General features: G+C 43.3%; 1 protein-coding gene across 3 annotated transcripts in view; it reads left to right on the plus strand.

Annotated features, from left to right (window-relative positions):
* Positions 1 to 9,066: 9,066 nt before the first annotated feature.
* Positions 9,067 to 12,649, plus strand: part of KLF7 (KLF transcription factor 7) — an 84,775-nt gene continuing 81,192 nt past the window's right edge. For 2 of the 3 annotated variants that reach the window (XM_033112190.1, XM_033112191.1), the window contains exon 1: positions 9,077 to 9,631. In XM_033112190.1, coding sequence (XP_032968081.1) covers positions 9,530 to 9,631 — 102 coding nt within the window. In that variant the 5' untranslated portion in view covers positions 9,077 to 9,529. Of the gene's footprint in view, positions 9,632 to 12,649 lie in introns of all 3 variants that reach the window. The other variant, XM_033112189.1, reaches the window with a different exon arrangement.

A 12,649-nucleotide genomic window follows, 5' to 3' on the forward strand; every position in this document is an offset into this window, starting at 1 on the left:
ACGCCGAGCCTTTTGAATTACTGAAAACTTTGCTCATCTTCCTTTTTCAGCTGTGTTTGCTGATCATCTTCATAGCCTCTCAGCTTTTTCTTCGGTAATTACTTCAGTGGGATAAAATCATGCTGATTTTTGGGTTTATTTCTTTGGACTTCCTTTCTCTCCAGGATCTAGGCTTGGCAAGTTCTTGCTGCATTGTTACTTCTTCAATACCTTCATCATGTAAGTTTTATATTTTGTCTAGATTTTCTAGTTACTCTCGGGATGGGTGTGGGGTTCACCCAGCATCTGCTTGTCTACCTTTGCTGTAAGCACACATAACCCAATGGTATTTTTAAAACTCTTTCTAATATATAGCCAGTGCTAGAAATATTGAGTTTAACAGTGCTCACTGCCAGAAGCGATGTTGAATCCTACTTTCACTTAGATTTTAGCCCAATAATTCCTTACCCTGTTGTCAGCTCATCAATGCTTATTTTGGTTGTTTTTACATGGAGGGAGTCTATCCCAATAATCTAGTCTGCCATATTGCCCACATTCCTTTTTAATTAAATCCCTTTTCAGTTAACGTCAGTTCCAGAAGGGCAAGAATCATATTGCATTCATCCTTATAGCTCCTGCCCCCAACCTACTGCTTGACAGAATAGGTGCTCAATAATTTTTGAGTAAATGAAATTATATGGCTTTAAAGGAGACAACCTGGGCATATCTTAGTGGTCCACCAGAACTGAAAAATATGAAGCTCAGTTTTGCCAGTTTAAAAACCAAATGATTAAGTTCACAAAGGTGTGATTCTGTGTTCTAGGGGCATTGATCCACATGAAGCAAATTTACAAGAAACTAATTTATAAATAACAACATAGCTTGATCAGTGTTCAATAGGAGACACAGCTGGAATGATAATGGATACCCATTATATTTCTTCTTCCCTTATCCTTTGGTATTTGACTTCTGTCTTTACTTAATGATAATAGTTTTCTGTATTATCATTCCTGTATTTTATTGTCTTTATTCATACTTTCCCTCTGGAAATAGGAGAAATAAGAAACGAGTATGTAAATAAATAAAAGTTGATACTTGTGTTTACAAAGGGCAATGTCATACAAGTAAATCCACTCAGAAGATGAAATTACAGATCAGAAGGTTGCTGTGGTAAAGACAAATCAGAAAGGGGAAATTCAAGTTTGCAAAATATTTATTTTCAAAACTAGATCTACTAAAGTAGATCTCTTTTGATCTTTAAAGATCTCTTGTGAACTTTAAAGGTCATTTAGCATCAGGACATCATTTACCCCAGGACAATGTGAAAGAAACTCAAATTTAACAAAATTTTGTTCCCCAGGTTTCCTTTTGTTAGCTTCCTTTTGCTAATATTGTTACTAGTTCCCAGAGAAGTCTGTAATTACATCACTTTGTGAAATGTTACAATATTCAAGATTACAGTCTCTCTTAATATGTTACAAATGTAACAGTAGCTGTTTCCTGACAGACTGAGAAGTACCTTATTTAAAAAATGATTCTCTCTTAATCACTCTGTCAAGTGGGTTCTTTGACAATGTATCTCATACACATTATGTAGAATTTGTCATTTTAATTACAGAGATTTTTACTAGGAGCCTTAGAGCTTCTATTTCCTTTCAACCACATTTGACATCATTTGAGGTAATACCATTTCCTCCTGTTTAGGCCAACCTAACAGAAGCCAGCACAAACAATACCATGTCCAAACAATACCGGAAAAAGAGTAGTATTATTTTAAAATTTTACTGAATATATTTTGCTTGATCTTTTTAAAAATTGGTTTTAAAAAAAGCGTATGTGTACAATAACAGACATTAGATTCTCTACAGAGTGGTCAGATAAATGTTTCCTAGGAATTTATAATCTCAAAAGGGAGAAGATGCACATAAGGACATCTTCTTAGAAAGGACAAAAACGATATGGGTGGGTTTAACACAGACATCTCTCAAAGATCAAAAATCAATATTGCAGAAAGCAAAGGATAGGTTCATTTGTGGCACAGAGAGAGCTGGGTAGAATTTCACATTTGGACAAGCTGGGTGGAGGGAGGGAGACTCTCTGAGTTATATTGCCTTTTGGCCTTCATCAAATGGGATTTCCCTATCTTCCCAAATAATGACCAACACTGAAGTAAAGCAGAAGAGTATGTCAGACCTGGGGTCCAGCTTGGGAGGGGCCGAAATGAAATGATCCTGTGGAACACATGGCCACATTTGCTTAGAACAATCTTTGAGCATTGCAAAGCAGTAGGGAGAGAGGGTTTTGAAACATTCTGAGGTGGACACTGAAGCATTTTTCCCCCCATTTACACTGCATAAATGGAAGGTTAGGGCATTTGTCTCAATCACTTCTGAGAGGAGCAGTAACCAGTATTAATAACTGATTCAGCTGACTCTTCTAACCAGTCACATAAGCATCCTTCTGGTAAAGAAAATTCGGTGAAATTCAAATGAGTGACCCATCAGCAAAAAAACTGCCGTTGACATTATTAATCTTCCAAACTACCCAGATCTATCATACACATAAAAACTCATCATTGGGCACTTGTGAAATAGGTATCCCTCACTTAAGGGAACAGTCATTATCAGCAAATTTTGAAGTGCAGAGACCTTCTATCAAATCAATCTTATTCTCCCATTGATTTCTTTTACAAAAGCTGAGATGCATTCTGCTGTTAAATCCCTTTAACCGTGCACCAAACCCTTTGGAAATGGCATGTTTCAAAGAAAAATAATATTCTGATAAAACTTGGACAGTGATATTTAATATATATTTCATAGTAATGCTGTGCTGTATTCAACCTGTCATAAGAAAAAAAATGCTTGGGATGAAATATAACAATCCTGCAAACTGCACCTCACACACTGCCAAGGGTAATAATCCCCCAAACATTAGCAACTTCCTTTCTCACTAGCTTCCCAGTTGCCTTGGCGTTTCTATCATTACAGAGCCAGAATGCTTTTTATTTATTTTTTATTTTTTTTATTTGAGAACCTTTTCTCATTTTCCCCTGTTCTCTTTCCCAACATCTTTGTCCAGAACCTCCTGAATGGTTGGAATGCTGTTCTTCCATGGGGAAAATCAGCCAGCCAGGCTCAGTCTTAGTGGTTTCTTGGGTCCTGGAGCAAATTAAGCCTGAAACATCGCCAGAGGCAAAACTGAAGCTGTCCTACTGTGGGCACCGCATAAGAAGGCAGAGTTCTTTGGAAAAGACAGTCAATCTGGAAAAAATAGAAGGCAGCAGGAAAGGAGGACACAAATATGAGATGGATTGACTCCATTAAAGAAGCCATAGGCACGAATCTACAGGAGCTGAGCAGGGCTGTTGGGAGAGGACGTTGTAGACATCACTCACTCATAGGGTCACCAGGAATCAAAGTGAAGCAACTGGCAAATGAGGATTTAGAAAGTTAAACAAACAAATGAAGGAAAAGTCAACTGCACGTAACACACACACACATACACACACACACACACACACACACACACACACACACACTGCTGGGATTTGCCCATCATTGGAGCAACTGGGCATCTGCTAGAAGGAATGTTGCAGATGGAAGCAGTGGATCTGTGAAGGTTGGACCAGACACTTCTAAAGCCTTTCTCGCTTCGGAGATATAGTACTACTAGCTGACATTGGTTATGTGTCTGTGTTTACCATTCTATTTTCAATCTATGCACTTTCATAACATATGTTAAATGAGCAAATGTTTTGCACAATACATGCTGAATTATTGAATATTTTGCACAAATATATGATAATTATTGAATTTAGATGATAATTTTGTTCTTCATTAGAGGATACTCACACTTCCAGCTCAAGCTGGAAAAGTGACTACAGATACTAATCTCCATGGAAATTATGCATCACGGAGCATAATGGCTTTGAATGTCCAACATTCCAAGGTCTGGGCAGGACATTCCTGCTAGTGAACTTTTGCTGAATTCTTGAATTCCTTACCTTTATCCTTATGGGAAGTCAATTTTTGTGAAGCAATAGACTACTTGAGACAGAGCAATATGCCCATCATCAGCAATGCAACTCAGGTCTCACCTCAAACCCTTTCTGCATGACTCACTGCAATGCAAAATTCAACATTCAGGGATGGCTTTAACATTTTATTTAAAAATAAGTGTTTTGTATTTAACTATACCATACACACAGAATTCTGAAAAGTCAATGGCCAAATTAAAATATTTTCTGGAGACCAGCAGTCTACCTGCCAAGATTTTTTGGTAATTCATCAAGACCAAGAGGGTTTTATTTTTCCATCCCATGTCCAGAAATCTCAACATATCAGAGTCTCAAAATTGAACACACCCAGAGAGTCAGACCCATGCTAATTAAATGTGCAAGGGACAATAAAATGTTTTTGTATTGACAGTAACAACCAGAATTGTCACAGTGACCACCAGGCACTTGTGGTTGTAACCAGCACCTTCCTGCCCTGCATGCAGAACAAGTGGGAAGCAAACTTATGAGCTCAGTACAGAATGAAAACAAAAGAGGTGTATTCCTGAAGAATATTTTATGCAGGACATGAGAGCCCTGATGAAACTGCCATCTTTTTCTCCAATCATGAGACAATTCTCTGACACTGTGTATGTATGTATGTCATTGTATGTACAGCTACGTACATTTTCCTCGTGATTCAAACTATGTCACTCAGTCTTGTTTACCAACTTCTCCCTCTCTGACACTCTCTTTTTCTATGATACAACCAAAGCATGCTCCCCATGTTCACACTTTCCTCCACTATAGTAAGACTGTGAAGGGAAGCAAAGGTCATTAATACATGAAAGTATTTATTAATGATTTGACCACTTGTAAATTAGTCCCCATTCAAACATTTCATTTAAACCCCAGGCTCCCTTTTCCAACCCCTCCCCCCACGGTGGTAAACGTTTAAATGTAATGCACATACATTTGATTCCATTGCAAAGTAAAACTGCAAATCTCACACAAGGTATTAGGTTTCATGATGTCAATGAAAGTGAAGCAACTGGCAAATGAGGATCTATAAGCAAACAAATGAAGGTAAAGTCAACAGGGATCATGACTATTGATGCTTTAGAAGAGAATACTTTGAATATCAAAGAATTAATTGAGACCCTTGGGAAGACTGATGAAACCCTTAAACATTTTTACAAAAATGACCCTCTTTTTGATTAAGGTGTAAAAGTCAAATATAAAATAAAGCATGTTGTAAGGTGCTTCACATTTTGTAAAAAAAAAAAAAAAGGCCAAAAATAACCTTGATTTGTTATTCATTCTATAATTAGGACATAGCTGTACTTACAACATAAATTTTGTCTAATACAGGATAGATGTATTTTAATAACGTTGGGTTTTCTTTTCAAGAAACGTCCCCAGCAAACCTTTTTTCACTAATTGCTCTGAAATTTGGTCCTTGTTTTAAGTAGATTTACTTTAAGGAGGCATTACCAGTGCTAATCACACAGTGCTAATAAGGTCTTCTGTACTAATGAAGCAGAACTCTTCTAGTAGTAGTAACAGCCCGATGCCTTGATTGTGTCTATTTACATATTAAATTTTTACCATTTTGGTCATAAAATATCCTCATTTCTTGATTCTTGGGGAGTAACTTATTTACTCTTAGGTGTTTCCTATAGGATCTCTACCAAAGGGTGATATTATTAAAAGTACTATTAGTGTCTTCTAAGGCAACACATGGAGAGGACAGACCGCAGCATCAACTTGGAGTCAGAACTATATTTGAATCTGTTGCTGACACGTGACTGATATATGGTAATGGGCAAATTATGTGCCCTCTCTGAACTTTGGTATCTTCACCTGTGAAAATGGAGCAATAATAGTTCCCTCAGAAAACTGCGGTGCAGATCAGATGTGAACATGTGTAAAATGCCAGGTATACTGAGAAGACATTCAGTATATAGTAGTTACAGCGGTACTATTTATTTTTGGTTTGACTGCCAAAGTTCCCCTGTGATCTCAATTTGTTGATTATCTTGTACATTCAGATTCTTTGCATGTGTTTTGCCATGTGAACCTAAGGTCTCTAGCCTATAAAAAGTAGTTAAATAGGACTGATATGGAAAATGTACCTTTAGGAGCGCCTTGTTGCATAAATCTCTTATAATGAATTTTAAAATATTCTCTAATGTTTTGAAAAATGTCATAGTGAGGTTTTCAGGATTTACATTGTAAATTTTTGGTTGGGTTCTTTTGTAAGTTGGATGGCTGGTATTTACATGGGGAAAACCTCCTCCACACTCAAGTAGTTTTTATAGACAAATCTTGACTTAAAACCAGGAAACTCCATCTTTTACCACACAGAGTGCCCCACGCAGAACACAGTCTTGAAAGTCAGATATCCCTGGATTTTGAACCCCTGCTCAACTGCTTTTCAGTTGTATGACCTTGAACAAGTTAGTATTTCTAAGCCTGGGTATCTTTACCCATAAAGTTGGAGATAACAGAAACACCTCAGGGTTGTCATAGGGATGAAATGAGACATTGCATAGAAAATGTTTATGTGCCACACAGCCCAGCATATTGAAAGTGCTTAATAAATATTAACTATTATTTGTAAAATCTTCAAACACAAGATGATAGATTGCCATATTTTGTTCAAAAATCGTAATAATGTGACACAAAAACAAAAATTAAGTTCACTTGAGTCTCAAACATCAAATGATATGCTTTGGTCTTGCCTTTTGCCTCTCAAGTTTCCTACATCGAGTTCCTGTTTCCCCTATTACTGCCCCATGAACTTGTCTTCTGCCCCAGTGCTTCTCGATGGCCTCCTCCCTATCCCCACACACAATAGGAACGGCATGGGGGGAGGCGGTGGGGGAACCTTATTACACATTGGAAGGGGCTCTGCCTCCCCTGCTTCTTGAAGACTCTGGTATGTCCCCCCATGGGTCCAATTAGTTCAGGTACTATTTCGTGTGTTAATACTTAGCTAAAGCCAGGAGATAATGATGGCTAACATTTGGTATTCACCTACTGGCACCACATACTATACTAGGTGACTTGCAAACGTTATTTTGACTCTTCCTAACAGTAAGGCAAGACAGGTACCACTACTCCTATTTCTGAGATGTGCAGGCAGAGGGTTTGAGGCAGTAAATTGCTCCAAGTCACACAGCTAGTAAGTGGTAGCGCCAAGGACCATAAGGATCGAATTAGTGCATTAATTGGGATGTGATGGCTCTAAGTGGTTTTCTGCTTCTGGGAAAGGCCCATTCCACCTTTCAAAGAGAGGCAGAGCCGCTTTCTCATACTGGTGCTAACATATATGGATACTATCATGATTATCACTTTATTCGTGTATGACTTCTAAGCTTTTTATACTATTTATCACCTCGCACCACGAATATGTATACATAATACTAAATGCACCAAGGTCCTTGGGGCATTCCATGCATATACACCACAGTAAATGCACTAATTACACAATGGATGCTATAGGCCCGATCAGCAGAATTCCAGATATCAAAAAGGAAATGACTTTCCTCTATCCCAGTAATTCCTGCTTTCAAATTGCCGTCGTTCTGTAAAGCAGAATCTTTCAAATACTGATATGGAGTCCCACATAGTCAGAAGGAGGGAAAGCTGGGAAGGGCGATTAAGGTGGATGGATGTGTGTCTTTTATAAGGGTAGAATTAAGTTTCTCATCTCTGAATTACTACTGAATTCTGCAATCATTCCAAAAGTGGAAGTTCAGCTCACAGTGCATTTTGAGGAAGCTTGAACCACACGACCCATTTAAGGTCAAGCAAACAACTGGTCAACCTTAACCACGCACGTTGTGCAGTGCAGGGTTATCACCTAAGAGATAACAGGATCTCTAGCTACACACCCCTACGTGCCAGCTCCAGAATGCAGTATGGTTCCGCCTCTGGGCAGACATCTCTCCCGGAGCACATGGGGAGCCGCACGTTAAAGCCCCCTAGCAAGCTGCCGGCTCTCGCCTGCGCCTCACCTTTAGCCTTTATTCTTTTTAATACACACTCAAGCGAAAAGTCCCCTTGCGATCAACTCTAACTGGCAGTCTGACTGCGGGGCCCCATAGCCCGCTCCGGGTCAGAAGGAAAAGGAGGGCGGCGGGGGGCGGCTGCAGACGCTCGAGGGGCGGGGCCGGGACGCGCACGGCGCGCGGCGCACGGCGCGCGAGGCAGACGCAGGCCGCTCGGTCCGGGCGCCGCTCCCCTTTGTTCTGAGCCATTGTGTAGCACTTCCTCCTCTGGCCCTGCAGCGCTGAACCCTGGCAGCCCGTGGGGAATTTGTGAAGGGGCTTTTGGTACCTCTTTTCTTTTTTTCGGTTTATTTTTTAGTAAACGAGGACGTCCCGGGCACGGCCTCTCCCTTCGCGGTTCCCCGCCCCCGTGCCTAGGAGGGAGGCGGAGTGGGAAGTGTCATTCCCTCCAGGCCGACGGCGTCTCCGCCGGTCTCCCGCCCCGCTCCTCCTCTAGGAGGCATCCTAACCCCGCATTCTGGACTTGCACCTCCGGACCGGCCGCGTCCACGCCCCTCCGAGGGGCGCAGGCTCCGGGCGCCCGGGGCTCCGCCAGGCACCAAGGCGAGGGTCGGAGGCCGGCGTACGGCTCGAGCCCGGCCGCCTCGGCGTCCCGGGAGCCGGCGTGAGTGTCGACGCTGCCCGCCCCATCCCTCGCGCTCGCTCTCGCGCTCTCGGGCCGCAGCGCGGCTGCCTCAGCCCCCTTATATAGCCCTCTAAAAATAGCTCGCCTCGCACCGCCTTGTAAGGCAGCAGGGAGATCCGCGGCGCTCCAATCCAAGCTCGCCGCCAGGGCTAAGCCCCGCCCCGGGTCGGGCTCCGCGCTCCCCATTGGTCCTCAGTGACTTCATGAGCCCCCTGTTTACCTTACATGGTCACACGCGGCCTAATGGACGCCCTCCTCCGAGATCCCACGGCTGCGCGGAGAGCCGCGCGGAGGGAGGGAGTTTGGGGAGGGGGAAGAGCAGGAGGAGGAGAAAAGGAGGAGGGGGAAGAGACTACAAACTAGCAAGGATGGGGTGGGGGTGGGGAAGGAAGAGAAGAGGGGGGAGAGAAGCGATCGCGAGAAAAAAAAAATGCAACCTCCCAAAATAAAGAGCAAAGATTGCATTAGGAGCGAACAGCGCTGCAGAAATAGATGGCAGCTTCGTGTCAGTGAGTTTGCATCCCCCTTCCTGATCCACGAGCTGGAGTGATTAGAGCCCTGGAAGGGAATTGTTACTCCCGTGGAGAAGTCCCCTTTTCCTGGCAGCCGTCTGCACTGTACACGCTGGATGCTTCTCTCCATCCACCCCACTCACTCTCTCCTCTCTCACCTCCTCTCTCCCTCTCTCCTGCATTGATTTTTTTTTTTCCTTTTTAGTTGACTGAAACAAAACAAAACAAAAGGGCCACTGGATGTCTGCCTTCTTGGGGGGTGAGCCAGACAGACTGACAAACAAACAGACCCAACTGTGTTCGGGGGAGGGTTTCTCCTCCCGTTTTGCCCGGCAGCAGCAGCATGGACGTGTTGGCTAGTTATAGTATATTCCAGGAGCTACAACTTGTCCACGACACCGGCTACTTCTCAGCTTTGCCATCCCTGGAGGAGACCTGGCAGCAGGTGAATGATTTAAATTACTTGTGTAAATCGTGTGGTGGCGGCGGAGACGCAGGGGCTGCGTTGGTGTGGGCTTCGGGTTTGAATTTTTTGTTTGTTTTATTTTTCCTCCCCGTTTTTGGCTGTTTGTTATTTAAAATGTTTTCGGAACCAGTCATCTGCGTTTACCTCTCCACCCACCCCCTAACCCCTTCGTGAGCCGAGCGGAGCAGCCTGTCGAGCTGCCCCGCGTTTCAGTCACCAACACATCTTTGCGCACACGTTGTCGGGCTCACCGTCCCCCAGCAGAGACCTGCCTAACTTCTGGGGTTCGGAGGAACGGAGTCGGAAGGTGGTTTGGGGCTTTACGAGCCATTGCTGACAGGATAAGGCGTCCTTACATGCACGAGCTGTACCTACTTGGTACCTTAAAGCAGGTTCATCTCTTTTAACTGCTGCTGACGACCATCACATGGGGGCTGGGGGTGGGGGCAGGAGCAAAGCGGAGTGTTTTCCCAGTAATTAGCTAGTGTCAATACAGAATAGGAACTTGATTTGGAAATTAGAAGGTGGACAGCGGCGAGAGGAGCCTAGTGACAAAAGATACCTAGGAGGAGGACGGGAGCATGTATCTGTCTAATGCTGACCACACAGTGTAGGTTTCCCAGTGCAATGTCTCCAGAAAGAAAACACTCTCTGTGTGTGTCCTTGTTTCTCTTGATTACGTTTTGGGTCTCTCTCCAGGTAGCACGAGCTCCGACGAAAGGTGGTGTGTGCTTCCACGCCTCTGACTTTGTCTTAGACGACTAGTTAAGAAACTCCTAGTATGCTGAAGGGCACCAATGCCAAGTTGGCGAGGCGTCCCAGTGAGGGCAAAGTGGGGCTGGTAACAAGTTCACTGGGTTTTCTGAAGTGGAATACAGAAAGTGCTGGTCAGTGGAAAGGCTAGATCTGCTGCGAAGACGTGGTTTTCTCAGCAAGGATTAGGAGCTGCCAAGGGGACATTCTGCAGGAAAGATGGTGGGTGGGAGGCGGGGTGGTGTGGGGGGTGGGATATGGGTACACTGTAAAATTTCTACACTGTGCACCAAGGAAAGTCCAAGAAAATGGTCCAGATTTGCACATGGAAAGTGTGAACTTGCACAGTTCGTCTTGGAGAAACCCACTTGCCATTGGGGAGGGCTGTGAGAGGCTTGATGTGTGGCTGGTCCTGTAACTTCTCAGCTCCGTGACAGCAGCTTGTTAAGGCTAATGAACGGCTGACTTTCCTCTGCCAGGATCCAAAGTGGGATTTGCCAGCTTGAGGCTGGGATGTATCAGTTGCTGCTTTAGCGAGTAAGGTTTGGCTTTTGGTATAACCAGCCCAGTGACAAAGCTGATCCTCTGACGCTACCATTGTTACTAGTTGCAACTCTTCTGGATTAGAAGCTGGGAGTTTTCCTCCAGGTACTGGCCTCTGGTGTCTATGTCCACACAAGCATTCCTGCCTGAGGATGCTGGCAGATCCCTTTGACTTTGTCTCTCTCTAAATGCACAGAGTTCACCATTTTTTGCAGGAAGCATTTCATCAGTGCCTCCTTTTCCTCCATCCTTACCAAGACTATTTTCTGAAGGGTCTCACTAGATCTCTTTCCTCCTTTTATTTCATATGCTAATTAAACTGAAATGTTGCCAGAATTTCATTTTCTGAAATAGCCTTCATTTCACACTGTCAGCCCACTGGTGTCAAATGGTTGGGTATTAGCAACTGTCTAGACAGGTTAGGGAAGGGAATCTGTTGATTTACTCAGCCTGCCTCAGGCAGCTCTTGTTTGTGACTAACTGTTAAGCTGTGTTGGAAGGAAGAAAGTTGGCTTTATTTGTTACAGCGTTCCCTCCTGATGAATCACACAACTTTGTTTTGGTTCAAGTTTTCACAGTAGTAAAGCCTGCTTTTGGGGATGGCCTCTCCAGAGGAAACCTGCTTTTCTAGATCTGCTTAGACCATCCAGGAGGAAGTCAAGATCTGTAAAGAAACATCATTGGTTTGATAATCAGGGGGTGTATTAGATCTATTGTTTCCTCAGAAGCCTCAGCTTTTCCTTCCCCCCTCTTCTCCCTCTCCATCTTTCTCCCTTCAAGGAACCTCCGGCTTAGTTTCTATCTGCAGGCAAAGGAATTTTCACCCCTCCCCACACACCTCCCTCCCTGTTTCTTGCCTTAATCTTCTCCAACTGCCAAAACCTTAAAATCTTCACCTTAAAACCCTTTACCAAGCTATTTCAGAGGCATGCACATCGTCCATGCTGAAACATAACTTCTGGAGAAGCACTCCTAAGTAAGCTGTCACTCCAAGGAGCTTTGTGCCCTGTACTCTAGTTACAACTGCTCTATATAAAGGTGACTGTGACTCTTAGGTTCATACTGATGACAAAACCTCCAACCTCTCTCTCTTCCTCCCTCTCCCTGCCCCACCACTCCTCCCTTCTGATTGTAGAAGGGGGGATGGTTATATGCAACTGTTGGTTCCAAATCAACCATCACATGGTGAAATTTTGAGACGCCTTTGCTCAAAAAGGCTCAAGAAGGTTGCTACAAAGAACCCCAGGCAGAAGGAAGTTTCCTCATGCTCTGGAGTAATCAGATTTTAGAGGTCAAATAAGGAACAATTATTAGATGTTTTTCTGAGAGTGAAGAGTGTACCTGGCCTTGAGATGAGCGAAATACAGAGATTCCAATTATCTGATTTTGTTTGTAGAGAAAGAGTGTCTTGGATGATAAACCCAAGAACATATGTGCATTTCAAAATTGAGGATGGACTATGTGGGGATTTTATTTTAAACGTATGGTTTGAGATAATTATCCTGCTTCATAGTCAGTGAGCCTGTGATGGTCTGCCTGTCACGGGGGTCATCATTTTGGGTTTTCAGGCATTGATGTCTTATCTACATACAGCTCCAGCTCTGAAAAATCACTGCTGGTGTAATTTTAAAATCCAGATGGACATTCTACATTAACTGCTCTCCATTCCTGGGCTCTGACTGCATACTTAAGCATTTGGCC

The sequence above is a fragment of the Rhinolophus ferrumequinum genome, chromosome 8, assembly GCF_004115265.2.
Source record: "Rhinolophus ferrumequinum isolate MPI-CBG mRhiFer1 chromosome 8, mRhiFer1_v1.p, whole genome shotgun sequence".
In the NCBI taxonomy this organism is placed as follows: Eukaryota; Metazoa; Chordata; class Mammalia; order Chiroptera; family Rhinolophidae; genus Rhinolophus; species Rhinolophus ferrumequinum.